The sequence below is a fragment of the Marmota monax genome, unplaced genomic scaffold, assembly GCF_021218885.2.
Source record: "Marmota monax isolate L192 unplaced genomic scaffold, Marmota_monax_Labrador192_F-V1.1 WCK01_AAM20220418_F8-fsc00341, whole genome shotgun sequence".
NCBI classification, from domain to species: Eukaryota; Metazoa; Chordata; class Mammalia; order Rodentia; family Sciuridae; genus Marmota; species Marmota monax.
Window position 1 is genome coordinate 720,570 of NW_026694916.1, and position 16,450 is coordinate 737,019.

At 52.3% G+C, this 16,450-nt stretch overlaps 1 protein-coding gene across 4 annotated transcripts; it reads left to right on the forward strand.

The window, feature by feature from the left end:
* The first annotated feature begins 10 nt into the window (after positions 1–10).
* Positions 11–15,085, forward strand: Tfr2 (transferrin receptor 2). Of its 4 annotated transcripts, none has more exons than XM_046427119.1 (20): positions 11–98; positions 852–901; positions 1,160–1,220; positions 1,493–1,745; positions 1,849–2,035; positions 7,197–7,337; positions 7,410–7,521; positions 7,628–7,750; positions 8,098–8,214; positions 8,320–8,459; positions 8,796–8,959; positions 9,513–9,632; positions 10,050–10,132; positions 10,216–10,279; positions 10,378–10,445; positions 10,529–10,605; positions 10,684–10,768; positions 10,857–11,084; positions 11,462–11,602; positions 14,398–15,085. In XM_046427119.1, the coding sequence occupies exons 3-20, from the start codon at positions 1,188–1,190 to the stop codon at positions 14,668–14,670; spliced, it is 2,409 nt and encodes an 802-aa protein (XP_046283075.1). In that variant the 5' UTR covers positions 11–98; positions 852–901; positions 1,160–1,187; the 3' UTR covers positions 14,671–15,085. The 4 variants fall into 4 exon arrangements, with proteins under 4 accessions (XP_046283075.1, XP_046283076.1, XP_058429534.1 ...); XM_046427120.1 differs by lacking the exon at positions 14,398–15,085 and adding an exon at positions 12,419–12,677; XM_058573551.1 differs by lacking the exon at positions 14,398–15,085 and having other exon boundaries at positions 11,412–11,602.
* The last annotated feature ends 1,365 nt before the right edge of the window (positions 15,086–16,450 follow it).

Consider the following 16,450-nt stretch of genomic DNA (forward strand, 5'->3'; position numbering starts at 1 on the left):
GGGCGGGACCCGTGAGGGGGTCTAGGTGGGCGGGGCCTCAGCACAGGTTTTGGGTCAACTGAGAGTAGCGCTCAAACTCCCCAGGACCTATACCCCAGGTGAGCCGGGGCTATAGAGGGGATCTTGGCTTTGACAGGCGTGGGTCGGGGACTAGGGTTCTCTGTGGGCCTGGATGGGAGCTGAGGTTTCCCAGGGGAGTTCCTGACCTGGACAGAGGGCTAGTATCCTGGAGTCCTCTTCTGGGATTGGACACCTGCGACCACCACTAGAAATTTAGGAAAAACTTAGTTATTTATATCTATGATCTGTTTCTGGGTGAGGTTATCTGGCCTTTCGCTAGACTCTTAGAAGGTCTCAGACCCACCTAATAGAATCCACTTAATTTAAGTCATTTTGTAACCAAAGAGGCTCCAGCACCCAGGGTGGACTACAACTTCTCCAAGATCAGGCTGCTCTGCCAGCCTTGGCCAGGACTCCCCCAATGACTGGTGGGCCCTGACCCTGACTCCAGCCTCCCTATCCTGGATATTCACTGGTCCCTCCTGACCAATTACCCTACCCATGTGCCTCCCTCCCCAGTAGTCAGTAGGGACCTAATTCCAAAAAGACTTCCATCCACATGCCCAGTCCAAACCCCGAGTCAATTGACCCAAGTGTCTCCAGCTTAGGATTTATCAGGGCAGGGACAGCAGCCTGGGCCTCAGGGGACCTGCAAGCCAGCTGCAGAAGGGTCCAGATATCTTCATGGTGAATCTTGCATGGGGTTGAAGGGTTTAGGAAGGGATCCCGAAGGTCACTGGGAGAGTTGGAAACAGGAGAGGTACCCATATCCTCTTCTCCCTGGTTTTCAGCCCCCTCCCCCACCCCTGACGGGAACTAAGAGGCCAAAGTCTGCTCCAAGGTAAAAAAAATATTGATTGTTTTGCAGCAAGGGGGCAGGAGGGTGCTGTGGAGGGATTGGCAGGGGAGGCGCAGCCCCTTGTCCTCTGGCCTGGGCTGGGGGCCCTCTGGAAGGCTGGACTGAGGCCAGGACTACGCCCCCACCCTTGTGTGTATGGAGGGGTGAGAACTGGCCTGAGTTCAGACTGCCTGCCAGGGCTGATAAGGGGCCCTCAGGGGCTCCCACAAACGGTTTATCACTGGGGGGGGGGTGTTGTAGCCTGCAGGGCTCAGGAGGGGGCACAAGCATGGAGCGGCTTCGGGGTCTACTCCAGAGAGCGGTAAGACGAGTGGGGTTGGAGGATACCTCAGGCCTTCCATCAGGTCCCCTGGCACCCCCAACCCATAAAACCAACCCCTTCTGACCAGCATCCTGACCCTTCTCCCTCCTCCTCCTGTTCCCCTCTGGCTCCTCCCCTCCAGCCTCCCTCAGGCTCCTCTCCCTGCCTGATGCTCATTCAGCACCCCAAAGTCACAAACACCATTATTGCCCGATCCCTCCTCGTCCCCCAGGCCTTTTCCCCTTATCTCATGCTGGCCCTGTCCCCCACAGCAACAGTTGTCCCCACAACGCTCTCAGAACATCTACAAACGTGTGGAAGGTCCCCATCAGGGGCGACTGGAGGAGGAAGAGGAAGACAGGGAGGAGGGGGCCGAGCTGCCTGTCCACTTCTGCCCCATGGAGCTGAAGGGCCCTGATTCCCCAGGCTCTAGAGCTGGGCTGCCAAACCTCATACCGTGGGCAGCAGCAGGACGAAGGGCTGCCCCCTACCTGGTCTTGACTGCCCTCCTGATCTTCACTGGGGGTGAGTCATGCCCTTGCCCCGCAGTGAAGGGCCTGGACTGGGGGAGATTTCTGGTGTCCACAGAGGGGCACAAGGAGAATCTCTTCATCTTGCCACCCACCAGCCTTCCTTCTGGGCTACGTGGCCTTCCGAAGGTCCTGTCAAGCATGTGGGGACTCCTTGTTGGTGGTCAGTGAGGACGTCAACTATGAGCTGGGCCTGGACTCCCGTCAGGGCACTTTGTACTGGAGCGACCTCCAGGCCATGTTCCTGCGGCTCTTGGGGGAGGGGCGCCTGGAAGACACCATCAGGTAAGATCAGCCTGCCCCCTTCCTGGTCCTCAGTGTCCTCTCCTCTCAGACTGGCCTCCCTTTCTGTTTGCCCAGGCCCCTGGTGTCTGGTGTCTGGTCCCCTCCGAGTTCTTCCACCTGCTTCATTGGTCTCCTGGTTCATTGGAAGGATGGCAAGCACCTAGAGCTGAACTCCAGGGGGCTGAGTCTCTGAGGGTGGCATATTTTGGAGATGAAGATGCTAACTAAATGAGAAGAGAAGGGTCAACATAAGGCAGGACAAACCCAGAAAGGTCCTGCGTGCTGTACCTGGGGGCCAGGATACCAAATTGGCAGGAGGGAGCTCTGTGGGACTCAGAGGAGGAGTGTTTCAGGAGATAAGGAAAAAAAAAAAGTGAATGCATTTGTAGGGACAGACCCCCAACTACATTGCGGGAGGATGCCAGCCAGACTATGCAGGCCTATGGTGCAGCAAAGATAGCCTGTGTCTCTCCTCCTGTGAGGTAGTCCCTACACCCTAGGGGAAGGAGCCCAGCTAGGTCCAGAGAAGAGGTCAACTCACCCACGGCCCTCATCTGGTTGGGAATCATGTTCAGTGGGTCCTCCTGGGATTTCTAAGTAAATAATATAAATTGTAGTGAGCAAGAGACACATATTCTCTTTTCTGATGCTTGTATGTTTTATGTCATTTTCATTTCTTACTGCATTAGAGACAGCATGAATTTGGATATTGGTGATGGTAGCTATCTTGGCTTACTTCCTGATTTTAATAGGAATTTTTTAATAGTACTTTGTTATTGAGTATGAAATTTGCTACAGACTTTGTATGGCTTTCAAAAACTTCAATTGGCCAGCTGCAGTGGTGCACCCCTGTAATCCTAGGAGGCTCAGGAGGCTGAGGCAGGAGGATCGAAAGTTCAAAGCCAGCCTCAGCAACTTAGTGAGGCCCTACACAACTCAGAAAGACCCTGTCTCTAAATAAAATATAAAAAAGGGCTGGGGATGTGGCTCTGTGATTAAGCACAATCCCCAATACCCCCAAAAAATTGAATTAAAGAAGTTTCTATTCCTAGCTTACTGAGACCTTTTTATTTTATTTTATTTTATTTTATTTTATTTTATTTACAGTACTAGGGATCAAACTCAGGGCTTCACACATGTTAGCCAAGTACTGCTCTACCATTGAACTACATCCCCAGCCCAAGACCTTTTTCTTTTATTGATATTATGTAATGATCAGGAAAGGAAAAACAGTATGGAATTTTTAAAAAAATATTTATTTTTTAGTTGTAGTTGGACACAATACCTTTTATTTATTCATTTACTTACTTACTTATTTATTATTTTTGGTACTGGGGATTGAACTTAGGGGCACTCGACCACTGAGACACACTCCCAGCCCTATTTTGTATTTTATTTAGAGACAGGGTCTCACTGAGTTGCTTAGCACCTTGCTGTTGCTGAGGCTGGTTTTGAACTTGAGATCCTCCTGCCTCAGCCTCCCGAGGCACTGGGATTACAGGCGTGTGCCACCATGCACAGCTTTATTTATTTATTTTTATGTGGTGCTGAGAATCGAACCCAGTGCCTTGCACATGTTAGGCGAGCGCTGAGCCACAACCCCAGCCTTGGAGTTTTATTATTATTATTATTATTATTTATGTACTAAGAAGAGACCACATGATTTTTCTTTTTTAATATTTACATCATAATTTGTATTCATAGATTTCTTCATTTAAACTTCATCAAGGAATGTTATTACATTTTTGATACACTGGTAGAAACTTGATCAAGAAGTTTTTTTCCTTTTGCTAAAAGACCTCAAATCTGTGGCCTCTACAACATTTAGGGATTTTGTTTGTTTTCTTGAGCAGCACTTGGCAGCCCCAGGACTGGCTGAGGAGGTGGATGATTTGACAGGTCTAGGAACATGGTTAGCACTGTGGCTCCATCCCAGGCAGGGAGGAGAGGGTGGCATCTCGGGGCAGGGCGATGAGCTGATGTGAGGCTCTAGTTTGGCTGGGAGGGGAGGGAAAGCAGAGAGAGAAATTGATGGACGTGGAGAAACTGGACAATCTGGAATGCCTGGGTTCAGGAGCAGATATGCAGGGTAAGGGAGCTGGTTGGAGCCTGAAAAGGTCTAGTCAGAGAGTGGATTCTGGAGCTTTGAAGTCGGATCTGATAAACTCTCACTGTTTCTCTTGGAGTCTGCAGTACTTACCACAGTGCCTGGTACTTTGTGGTTTCCAGTAAATCCTCAATGGATAAATATTCCAGAGATGGAGTTCTGGGTAACGAATGACAAGAGCCAGGAAGTGACCAGGGAATTGTGTTGGTGGTAACATGGATGAAGTCATTTATTCATTTACCTAACAATTTTTTTAGTACATGCTATGTGACAGGTACTAAGCTGAACTGGTGGACATCTGACATCACAGAGACCAAAGCAGTCTGACCCTCCTGTTATAGAGCTTGCAGTCCACTGGAGGAAATCAATAGGAAACTAACAGTCACATTCACGACCATATAATCATTACTGGGATCATGGCTTTGAAAGAAAAGTAAAGGGTATGACAAATGACCATTATCAGAGGACCCGATTTAGACAGAGGGTCCGGGAAGGATTCCTTGAGGAACTGACAGCTGAGATCTGAGGGATGAATAGTGTGCCAGGAAAAAAAGTAGGTGGCAAATCATTTCAGGCCCCAAAATGACATGTGCAAAGGGTCTGGAGCACGGACCTGGACTTGGCTCTCCAGGGCTACAAACGTTGTTTTAGACTTTTTTTTTCCTTTTTAAAATATTTTTAGTTGTCTATGGACACAATAACTTTATTTTATTTATTTATTTATTTTTAATGTAGTGTTGAGTATTGAACCCAGTGCCTCACATGTGCTAGGCAAGCACTTTACCACTGAACCTCAACCCCAGCCCTGTTTTGGGCTGTTTCATTCAATCAAAAATCTTCATCTGGGGCTGGAGATGTGGCTCAAGCGGTAGCGCGCTCGCCTGGCATGCGTGCGGCCCGGGTTCGATCCTCAGCACCACATACAAACAAAGATGTTGTGTCCGCCGAGAACTAAAAAATAAATATTAAAAATTCTCTCTCTTTAAAAAAATCTTCATCTGAATATGTAAAGATTGTTCCCTAAATTATACAGTCTGACAACTCTTTCCATAACATCTACATTATATTAGGTGTTATAAATACTCTAGAGATAATTTAAAGTATCTGGGAGGATACATGTGTATTATATGCAAATATAACTATGCAATTTTATGTAAGGGACTTGATCATCAGTGGACTTTAGTATTTGCAAGGGTCCTTGAACCAATCCCTTGTGGATACCCAGGGATGAGACTCAACATGTAAAGTTGTTTTATGTGTATGTGTAGGTTTTTTAAAACAGTAATGTTGGGAATGGTAGAGTGTGTGCTTAACATGTATAAGGCACTGGGTTCAGTGGTTCAACCCCTGGCACCTAAACACACACACACACACACACAATGCTTGTGTAAAATGCTTTTTTTTTTTTTTGTACTGGGGATTGAACCCAGAGGGGCTTTACCACTGAGCTTCATCCCCAGCCCTTTTTATTTTTTGAGACAAGGTCTCACTACGTTGCTGAGGCTGGTCTCAAACTTGCAATACTCCTGCTCAGCCTCCCAAGTCACTGGGATTACAGGTGTGCACCACTGTGCCAGCTAAAAATTATTTCTAAACTTAAGCAACATGGAAAAATAAAACTTCTTTTTAAAAAAAAAAAAACTTTTTTTAGTTGTTGATAGATGTTTATTTCATTTATTTATATGCGGTGCGGAGAATCGAATCCAGTGCCTCACACATGCCAGGCAAGTGTGCTACCACCGAGCCACAGCCCCAGCCCCCCAAAATAAAAGTTTTTACAAAAGCACTCCAAGACCCATTAATCAGATATAGCTATGGTTAATGTGTTTTTAATTTAGATTTTTTTTTTAAACTTCACACAATGTTTTAAAGTTCTGTCTCTATTGCTGTGTAGTCAATTGTTCCTTGCTGCCACACAGGACTTCCAGTGTGATTACCATATTTTATGTACCCATTGATTGATTGGGTGCAACTCCAAACAAGCACTTGAGATTCTGGATGGGAATTGAGTTGGGGGGAAAGACATGGCCTTGAGCCCATGGACCATCGTGGTCCTTGTGAGAGCTGAAGATGGTGGCAGAGACTAAGGGGTCTCATCCACAGAGATTCTGATGCAGTGCAGCACTGGGGACCATGGTGAGGTGTGGAGGGGAATGATAAGCTAAATGCTATAGTCCTCAATGAGAATGGATGATTGGTCAGAAGCTACCAACAGTGAGGAGGGAAGGGCTGCAGAACTGGATGGCTGGGTTTCCATAAGAAGAGAGTTTCACCCAGGAGAAATGGTCAGAAATCAAAATGGAGAACCAGAAGCACCTCACTGCAAACCCAGGGCAATGAGAACTGAGCCATGCTCTCTGAAGTCCCTCTGTGGACTCAACTAAGAGCCAGGTCTCTGCCCAGGACGGATGTAGAAGAGGTATTCTGTGATGATCAATGGGGACAGGACTTTGTTTGCCACAGAGGGCACAGTTGGAGCCAGATGACAGGTAAGCCAGGGACAGCCCAGGACAGACAGTGAGATGGGAGAGCAGTAAGAGTTAAGGTGACAATCTGTGAGTGGAAACTATGACAGAAGGTGCTGTCTGCAGTAGACCACGTGATTCAACATTAAGGGTCCCAACCTTGGTGCAGTGTCTTCAGGAGACCCAGGTGAAGGAGGAGGTGCAAAACAGGGCCTGCTGCCTGGGCACACAGGCCCGCCTCTGCAGGTGCCTGCGGGCAGTGCCCCCATGCCCCACATGCAGGGGGAAGCAACATGGACCCAGGAGTTTGGTCACAGCCAGGAAGAAGCTAAGGGATGGTGGACAGGCTCCCTGGCTATGGGAAGCTAAGGTCGAGTAGGAGGCCCTGGAGAGGCTGGGGGCAGAGTCCTGGTGGTGATGGGAGAGAACCAATCCATTAGGAGAGTCCCCAAACTTAGCCCCTCACTGGCCCTACCCTGGGATGACCCCACTTCTCTGGCATCCTTCTCTGTTCCTTCCCACTCCTGCAGGTTCCTGATGGACCACCCCTGTCCCCTTCTGGGCCTCAATTTCACCTCTCTCCACTCAGGGAAACCAGCCTTCGCCAACGGATGGCCGGCTCCCCCGGGATGGCTGCCCTGGCTCAGGACGTTGTTGCAGCGCTCTCCCGCCAGAAGCTGGACCACGTGTGGACAGACACTCACTACGTGGGGCTGCAGTTCCCCGACCTGTGAGTGCGCGGGGCGGGGGCGGGGGCGCGCGATGGGGGTGCGCTTAGACGCTCACCTCCCCCGCTCCTCAGGGCTCATCCCAACACTCTGCGCTGGCTCGACGAGACCGGGAGGGCCGGGGAGCAGCTGCCGCTGGAGGACCCCGACGCCTACTGTCCCTACAGCGCCACCGGCAACGCCACGGTGAGCGCCTCTTGCCCACCCCCAGCATGCGGAGCAGCGCGCGCACTTCCCGGGGCCGCGGAGGAGAGATGCGGGCAGCAAGCCTCACGGTCCCTGGCGTCCCCAGGGAAAGCTGGTGTACGCCCACTACGGGCGACCGGAAGACCTGCAGGGCCTGCGGGCCAGGGGCGTGGAGCTAACCGACAGCCTCCTGCTGGTGCGTGTAGGGGTGACCAGCTTTGCCCAGAAGGTAAGGGTCCTTGGATCGGGCAGCATGCAGAGCGTGCGGGCTGGGAAACCCAGGGGTTGACCTAACCATGGAAAGCTTCTAGAGGCTATAAAAGGAGAAAGGAAAGATCAATCATCCTGCTGTCATATATGACAAGTTCGAATAAAAAAAAAATGTTGGTGGCCACAAAATCGGGAGGTTCGTGGACATCAGATGGGGGGTTAGAGTCTGTAGGGGGGGCATCGAGGATGAACACCCACTGTGGCCCTCTGATAGGCTAGCCGATGCCTCGGAGGGCCCATTAAGGATGGTCAGCAGCAGATCAAAGGGGCTATTTCACTTTTCCTTGCTTTCCTACCCTCCCCTAGGTGGCCAGTGCCCAGGACTTTGGGGCCAAAGGAGTGCTCATATACCCTGACCCAGCAGATTTCTCCCAGGACCCACACAAGCCAAGCCTGTCCAGCCACCGGGCTGTATATGGACATGTGAGTCTGGGGAAGCCAGTAGTGCTTTCCTGAGGTCCAGGCCACAGGCCCTTGGAAATGGGGCTAGCCCAGCCCAGTTTCAGAATGGGCACTCTTTTCCCACAGGTGCATCTGGGAACTGGTGACCCTTATACGCCTGGCTTCCCTTCCTTCAACCAAACCCAGTTCCCTCCAGTGGCATCCTCTGGCCTCCCCAGCATCCCTGCCCAGCCCATCAGTGCAGACATTGCCTTCCGCCTGCTAAGGTGAGGGGAGACAGGGAGGCAGAGAGCGGGATGCAAACTAGAAAAAAGGAGACTCCTTTTCTGAGTGAACACGTTTTACTAGGGTCCAGCATTTAGCAAATAGAGCTCTCACTAGATTTCAAAACCCATCTCTGTTGGGCACCCTGGAGCAGGGCACAACCTGTACAACTGCCCAAGGCTGCCCTGACTGCGCTACCCCCACCCCAGATGAGGTACAGAGGCAGAGACATGGAGGCCAAGGGTGGGAGAGAGAGTAAAGCGGGATCTCTGGGTTCTTATATAGCCTGGACAGCTCTTTCTGCCACTTCTAACCCTTTCTGCTCTATCCCTTTCCAGGAAGCTTAAAGGCCCTGTGGCCCCTCAGGAATGGCAAGGGCGCCTCCCAGGCTCCCCTTATCGCCTGGGCCCCGGGCCAGGCCTGCACCTAGAGGTCAACAACCATAGAACCTCCACTCCCATCAGCAACATCTTTGGCTGCATTGAGGGCCTGGCAGAGCCAGGTGGGTCTCCCTTGCTCAGCACCCACAGCTTGTGGGAACAGAGCCCTTGCTCATAACCCCTGCCACACGGGGCAGATGTAGGGGGCCCTGGAGAGGAAGCAGGAGGGGTATCCAGGGGAGGGAGACTGGCAAGTGGAGGCTGAACTGGGACTGATGGGGGTTGCAGTGAGGAACCCACATGACCACAGACAGAATGGGCAGCATTGCTGGGGAGTAAGCTCCTGAGCCTGGGAGGTGAGTAGACACAGGTGGGATGGACAGGTTATTTATAACTGAGACTCAGCATAAAAGAGGTCCAGTTAGCTGGATGACTATTCCAAATACGACTTCATGATGGTGGGGAATTGAAGTAGGTTGTTGACCTGGAGAAGAGGGCACCAGACACTTGGGGAAGAGTGTGGCCCTGTTAAGCACCCAGATAAGCACCAGGGAGAGGTGCAGGAGGCCTGTGATGAGCCTTGGGTGAGGATGCGGGAGGTGGGAGCGGGGGTGCGGGGGGAAGATTTTGGGTACTTCCAGTGTAAGAGGTGGGACCCAAACAAATCCTTTCCAGATCACTATGTTGTCATCGGGGCCCAGAGAGATGCATGGGGCCCAGGAGCAGCCAAGTCGGCTGTGGGGACAGGCATACTACTAGAGCTGGTGCGGACCTTTTCCTCCATGGTGAGCAATGGTAAGGTCAGGGCCTGGGCCTGGGCTGGGCAGAGCTGTCGGGTGCAGCTGCAGGGGTGGGGCAGAAAGGCAGTTGGGAGCTCAGAGCAGAGGGAGGTCACTGGGACCTGGGCTCCACACCTGGCACCTCCACAGCCTAGCATGTGGCCTTAAGCAAGTCATTTTACCTCTATTTTTTCATCTAAAAATGAAATAATGGTGTCTTTGGGTCTGAGTGGAAAGTTAAGCAGAAATTCCATATACAGCATCATCCCCATCACTATTATAGTCAAGTCAGGGCAGATGCAGGGAAAGATGGGCTGGGATGGGGGTTGATGAGAGGGAAGAGGAGACCCCTTGGGGACTAGGACAGAGGAAGACAAAGGGGGATCTTTGGTGGTTCCCAGAAGAGCCCATCCTTCTTGTCCCCTCATCCCAGGCTTCCGACCCCGCAGAAGTCTTCTCTTCATCAGCTGGGATGGAGGCGACTTTGGGAGTGTGGGCTCCACAGAGTGGCTGGAGGTGATTTGGATCTGGGCAGGTAGCCAGGGGGTGGGGAGAGGTATGGTGTGGGTTCCTTCTCCATACTCTTCCCCCACCCACAGGGCTACCTCAGTGTGCTGCACCTCAAAGCTGTAGCCTACGTGAGCCTGGATAACGCAGTGCTGGGTGAGCTGGGGCAATGCCACCACCTGGCCCCCTCAGGCCCACCCTGGCTCCTGGGCCCATTCCTAAACCTGGTATGCCTCCCCTCCCCTCTCTTCAAGGGGACGACAAGTTCCATGCCAAGACCAGCCCACTGCTGATCAGCCTCATTGAGAACATCCTGAAGCAGGCAAGAGATGGGTCAGGAAGAAGGGATAAGGGGAAATTGCGGGGCGGGGGCGGGGCCTAACCACACCCCCCACCTGCCCCCAGGTGGACTCTCCTAACCACAGTGGGCAGACTCTCTATGAGCAGGTGGTATTCACCAATCCCAGCTGGGATGCCGAGGTGTAAGTTGGGGTGGGGTGGGAAGCAGGGGGTTGGGAGGAACCTGAGCCCACGGAGCCCCCCAACCTACCTGCCCCCAGGATCCGGCCGCTGCCCATGGACAGCAGCGCCTATTCCTTCACGGCCTTTGCCGGGGTCCCTGCGGTGGAGTTCTCCTTCTTGGAGGTGAGACTTTCCGGCCCTGCTCCAGGGCACCAATCCCTGGGTTTGTGGGAACCACGCCCCTGGCCCTTGCCCCTCCCTGTCCCGGCAGGATGATCCGGCGTACCCATTCCTGCACACGAAGGAAGACACATACGAAAACCTGCACAAGATGCTGCAAGGCCGACTGCCTGCCGTGGCCCAGGCTGTGGCCCAGCTCGCTGGGCAGCTCCTCATCCGGCTGAGCCACGACCACCTGCTGCCCTTCGACTTCGGCCGCTATGGGGACGTGGTCCTCCGGCACATCGGCAGCCTCAACGAATTCTCTGGGGACCTCAAGGTCCAAGATGCCAACCTTGCTCCCAGCCTCTGGGGGTTGGGGGTGCTCTATCCTTATAGGGTGCTGCCTAGGTCAGGGGGTCCAGACCCTCAGTCCCCCTCACTCAGTCCCCGGAGTCTAGGTCCTCTGACTCCTGCCTCCAGTCATCCTAGCCCCGAGGACACAACCGGTACCTTCCAAGCCCCAGGCATCTGTCCTCTCCCAACCTCAAATGTCCAGGGTCTTCTCCCTGCATCCTATCCCCAGTCCTCTGTTCCTCTATACCTCTCCCATCCTGCAAGGCCCAAGGTCCCAGCTCTGTCCCCCGACACCTTGACCCTATCCTAGGCCGGGGTCCCGGTCCCTGCCTTCGGCCCCAGCCCGCGCCTTGCCCTCAGGCCCGCGGGCTGACCCTGCAGTGGGTGTACTCGGCGCGGGGAGACTACATCCGGGCGGCCGAGAAGCTGCGGAAGGAGATCTACAGCTCAGAGGAGAGGGACGAGAGGCTGATGCGCATGTACAACGTGCGCATCATGCGGGTGAGGCCCCGCCCCTCCCGTCCCTTTCCGGTGGCAGCGCGGACACCTTTGCCTTAGCGCACGCGCTGCTCTCCAAGCTTGTGTTCGTCGCTTGGCTGCTCTTTCCCTGTCCGCCCGGCGCGCCTTGTTGTGGACATAGTGCTCACAGACCAGCCAGGCTGGAGGAGCTGCGGGGTCACAGAGGCAGGCCCTGCAGAGTGATGAAATGGACAGGCGGGACCAACCCAGTTCCCACTTACTTCTCCCGCCCCTTTGGAGGGACAAAGCGTAGTCCACAGTACAAGGGGCACTGGGTTATAGCCTGGGAGGTGCCAAAGACCAAAGAATTGGGAGGGTGGAACGTTCTCTTCTGATAATGAGGTGGGTGGAATCCTGAGAGGCTGCTTGGAGTAGGCGTCAAGAAAAAGTTAAGCCCTGATTCCCTCGCTAATCCCTCCTGTGTATCTTTGAATACTTGGAGGTCCACCCGTCTCCAGTTCTTATTCTTCCATTTTCTCACCGTAAGAATTCAACCCCTCAGGGAAAAGGTCCATAGGGTAAAACTAGAAGCAGGATCGATCATCCTCAGCAAGTGTGGGGTGAACAGGAAGCCAACAATGTACGCCACATGTGCACAGGTGTGCCAATGCCCATGTCCTTTGGCGTCACTCATTCAGTTTACAAACCTGTCTTTCCTGCTCTTTCTCCTTGCCTTCAGGATCTCCTCTTCCTTCTCTCTTGATCCCTTATTCTCCACTTCCCTCTGTCCCCACCACTGAGATATACGTGGGCCTGGGGCGATCCAAGAGATTGGCTATGTTTCGTTCTCATTTATAGGTCTTGGTTTAATTTCTGATACCTTAGACTCCAAGGACGAACCCCTGCCCCCATCAAGGGATAAAGAGCACTTGTGTGTGCGGAACGTGACTCAGGCTTAGGGAGGCGAAGGAAAAGACTAGGACTTAAGAGCCAGAAATACAGGGCTGTGCTAGACCCAAGGAATTTTGTGGCTCTAAACCAGCAATTGGCAACCTATAGGCAGCAGGCCATATTCAGCATGGCGCCTGCTTTGTAAATAAAGCTTTCTTGCAGCACAGCAATGCTCATTGCTTTTCATATTGTCTGTGGTTGCTTTCACGCTACAGTAGCAGGGCTGAGTAGTTGGGTCTTGAACAGGCAGAACTTCAGTTGGTTCAAAGAAAAGAGGACATTTCAGGGTGGAGAGACCCAGAACGAGGGTGTGGCAATAAAACAGGTCTGGCATCCTTGGAAACAGGGCATGGACCAGCAGAGCCAGAATAGAGGCCCTTTAGAGAGGCAGAGGAAGAGAGTGGCAACCCAGAGAGTGGCTTAGGGGTCAACAGTGGGAGGCCTCCAATGCCAGGATAAGAAGTTTGGATTTTGGTTCTGGGCATCAGGAAAATCTGGAGCCAGCAGATGATGTGGGCAAAGTGGAGTTTTTAGAAAGGATTTTGACCAGAGAGTAAATGGCTGAGAAGGGAATGAGGTTGAGAAGGCTGAGCTCTGGATGACGATGGCAGGTGGACAGACTGATGTGAAGCATTTGGACGGAAAAATAGGGTATTAAGGGAACAGAAGGTGCCATGTGCTAGGGGCTTTACTTCACTTTGCCTAATAGAACTTCCTAGACCCAGTGAGGTTGCTAGTATTGTATGCAGATAATGAGACTCAGAGAGACTAAATAACTACCCAAGTTACACAGAGCGATAGAGCTGAAATTTGGGCCAGGTGATCTGACCTCATAGCCTGTACCTACCCCACACTCACCTGCAAGGTTGAGAGCCCAGGCTCTGGGGAAGACCGATGCTCTTAGCAAAATGAGGACATAAAGCAGCGTTTTTGTCTTTGTTGTGTGGTGCTAGGGATTGGCCCCTGGGCCCCAGGAGTGCTAGAAAAGTGCTCCCCCGCTGAGCTATACCTTGCTCAGGTATTACTTGCTCAGGTTTTGGAAGAGATTGGCTCTAGTATGTGAGTGGGGCTATGTCCAGGTGGCCCCTATCCTGTGGGGCAGGATTCCAGTGGATGATTTGGTGAGGAGATTTGGCAGTGTGCCCACAGAGGTCCTTGAAGACAGAGAGACAGATGAGCTCTGTGTGCAAATACATTTGAAAAGATGTGAGCATCTGAGGTTCCCTGTAGAGATTGTTTTTTTCTGGGGTGGTGCCTAGGCAATGATGATTTAAAACCTTCCCTGGGTGACTCTTAACATCCATCCAGGGCTGAAAACGTGGGACTATAGGTAAAGAAGGACAGAGGGAGATCACACCTTGAGATCTGCCCACAGACGGGATCAGAAAGGTGGAAGAATGACCAGGAGTGAGAGCATCTGGGGAAAGAGGGAACAGCACTGTGGCAGAAGGTGACAGTGTGCTTCATCAGGACTGGGCTGTCTCTTGACCTTTGCTCTGTGGACATTGGCAGAGGCGGGGCAGAGTGACGGTGCGGGGAGTGCGGTATTGAACGGCAGGGCAGCAGGAGGCTTTGGGCAGGTGCGTGAATGGATGAGGGCGACTGGGGCGATCTAGACGCAGCTGTGGGCGCTGGGCATAGAACGACGAGAACAGAACCCAGCACAGCTGGAGGAGGCATCCTCCCCGGCTGCTGGTGATGTCACAGGATGGCTGCTCATGATTGGACAGCTAAAGGGAGGTGGGCCTTAAGGAAGCCGCTGGACAATATTTTTGAAGTAGGCACTGGGTCCCCAGGTCCGCTAGGAACTGCTGGAGGGAGGCGTGGTTGGCACCTTCGCCCTGGGCACAGGGTCCCCACCCCGACCTGATTTCCTCTTGGTGCAGGTGGAGTATTACTTGCTGTCCCAGTACGTGTCGCCGGCCGACTTCCCGTTCCGACACATCTTTCTGGGCCATGGAGACCACACGCTGGGCGCCCTGCTCGACCACCTGCAGCTGCTGCGCTCCAACAGTTCCGGGGCCTCCCCCAAGTTGTCCCAGGCTCTGGGCTTCCAGGAGAGCCGCTTCCGGCGCCAGCTGGCCCTGCTCACCTGGACGTTACAGGGGGCAGCCAACGCGCTTGGAGGAGACGTCTGGAACATTGATAACAACTTCTGAGGCCTGCCTGGAACCCCACAGGCTCCTGACCCCTGCTGAGGAATCTTGATCTCCCTGCTTGAGTGGTGCAGGGCGAAGGAGGTGACCCATGTACCTCTCACTGCGACGGATTTCTCATTAACCCATCCGATTTCTCCACCGGCTCTGCGCAGACACCCACACACCCCTGGTCCTACAGTGCAGATGAATAGCTCATCCGTCGTGTGACGGTGAGCAGCATCCTTTGGGGCCATCACAGCCTCCTTTCCATTTCAGGAGCAGGGTCCCCAGTACCCAGAACCCACTCTGAGAGCTTTGCTGGGCTCTGGGACCTGGCCAGTTCCCTTAATGGGAGAGACAGCTTTAGGGCCAACAGGTGGTTTGTGGCTGGAGGGGCACCGGTTCGGATGGCAATAAACCACCTGGTTATATGTTATTCATAAGCACTTTATGCTTCCTCCTGTCCCCCTTCCCCGCCTACCCCTCCCTTGAGACCTGGGGAACAGAAGGGGTCAGAGAGGATGTGTGTAGGACACAGCTTCCACTGGGAGCATTGAGCTGTGTGTTACCTTGGGAAACTGCCTGAGCAAATGATGAAGGCCTGTTGTGGTTCTCTGAAGACCACCACTTGCTGGGCTGGAGGACTGACATTGGAACCAGGGACAGCTACATTATTTGCAAGGCCTGGTGCACAGTGAAAATGAGGGACTTTTGTTCAAAAAGTGGAAACAGCGCTTTATTCTCCCACAGTCTCCACCTGTCTGGGTGTTTTGTCACACTCTGGCATAGAGATGCTTAGCGTGAGTGCAGACCCTCCCAGGTACCCAGGCTTCTGCTCCAGTTTGGTAGAAAGAAACTGTGTGCCTAACCCTGACCTTCCTTGTTCTTGTGCCCAGTCCCCTGCTGGGAAAGGAAGATGGCAGCTCTTCCCTGGTAGGGGCAGGGGGGTCAGCAAAGACTCACCCCTGGGATGCAGGTGTCTCAGCATACGCTCCAGCTCACTTCACTTCTCTCTCTCTTTTTAAAAGGTGTTTATAGTTTTATTCTACTACTACTTTTAAATATATCAAGCAATTCTACATATATAGAAGGACTAGATATTCCACATGAGCACTCGTCCACTACGCACACAACAACTGGTAAATAAAATTGCACATGTAGCAATGGTTTCCTTCTAAAACATAAATTCAAGATGATATTAAGAATTTCCAGCCAGGCATGGTGATGCACGCCTGTAATCCCAGTGGCTCTGGAGGCTGAGGCAGGAGGATTTGAGAGTTCAAAGCCAGCCTCGGCAACAGTAAGACACTAAGCAACTCGGTAAGACCTTGTCTCTAAATAAAATATAAAATAGTGCTGGGGATATGGCTCAGTGGTCGAGTGCCCCTGAGTTCAATCCCTGGTGTACACACAAAGAATTTCCAGGGGCTGGAGTTGTAGCTCCGTGGTAGAGTGCTTGCCTAGCACATGCGAGGCACTGTGTTCAATCCTCAGCACCACATACAAATAATAATAATACTAATGATAATATTAAAAAAAAGAATTTCCAGGTGGCTAGCTCAGGAGGAGAACTTGCAGAAGGATCACAAGTTCAAAACCAGCCTCAGCAATGAGGCCCTAAGCAACTTAGCAAGACCCTGTCTCTAAATAAAAATATTAAAGGGCTGGGGATGTGGCTCCATGATTAAGCACCCCTGGGTTCAATCCTCAGTACAAAAAAAAAAAAAAAAGAATTTTTCAGACAGCAACTTCAGAGCATAAACTCCAAATACTGGGTTCCCTTATGAGAATGGGTCCTGGA

Bases quoted from the DNA above. Each gene is read 5' to 3' on its own strand.
- Tfr2 (XM_046427119.1), top strand. From the start codon at position 1,188: ATGGAGCGGCTTCGGGGTCTACTCCAGAGAGCG. The intron at 10,133-10,215 runs GTGATTTGGATC...CCCCACCCACAG, and splicing joins GCTCCACAGAGTGGCTGGAG to GGCTACCTCAGTGTGCTGCA. The intron at 10,606-10,683 runs GTAAGTTGGGGT...ACCTGCCCCCAG, and splicing joins CCCAGCTGGGATGCCGAGGT to GATCCGGCCGCTGCCCATGG.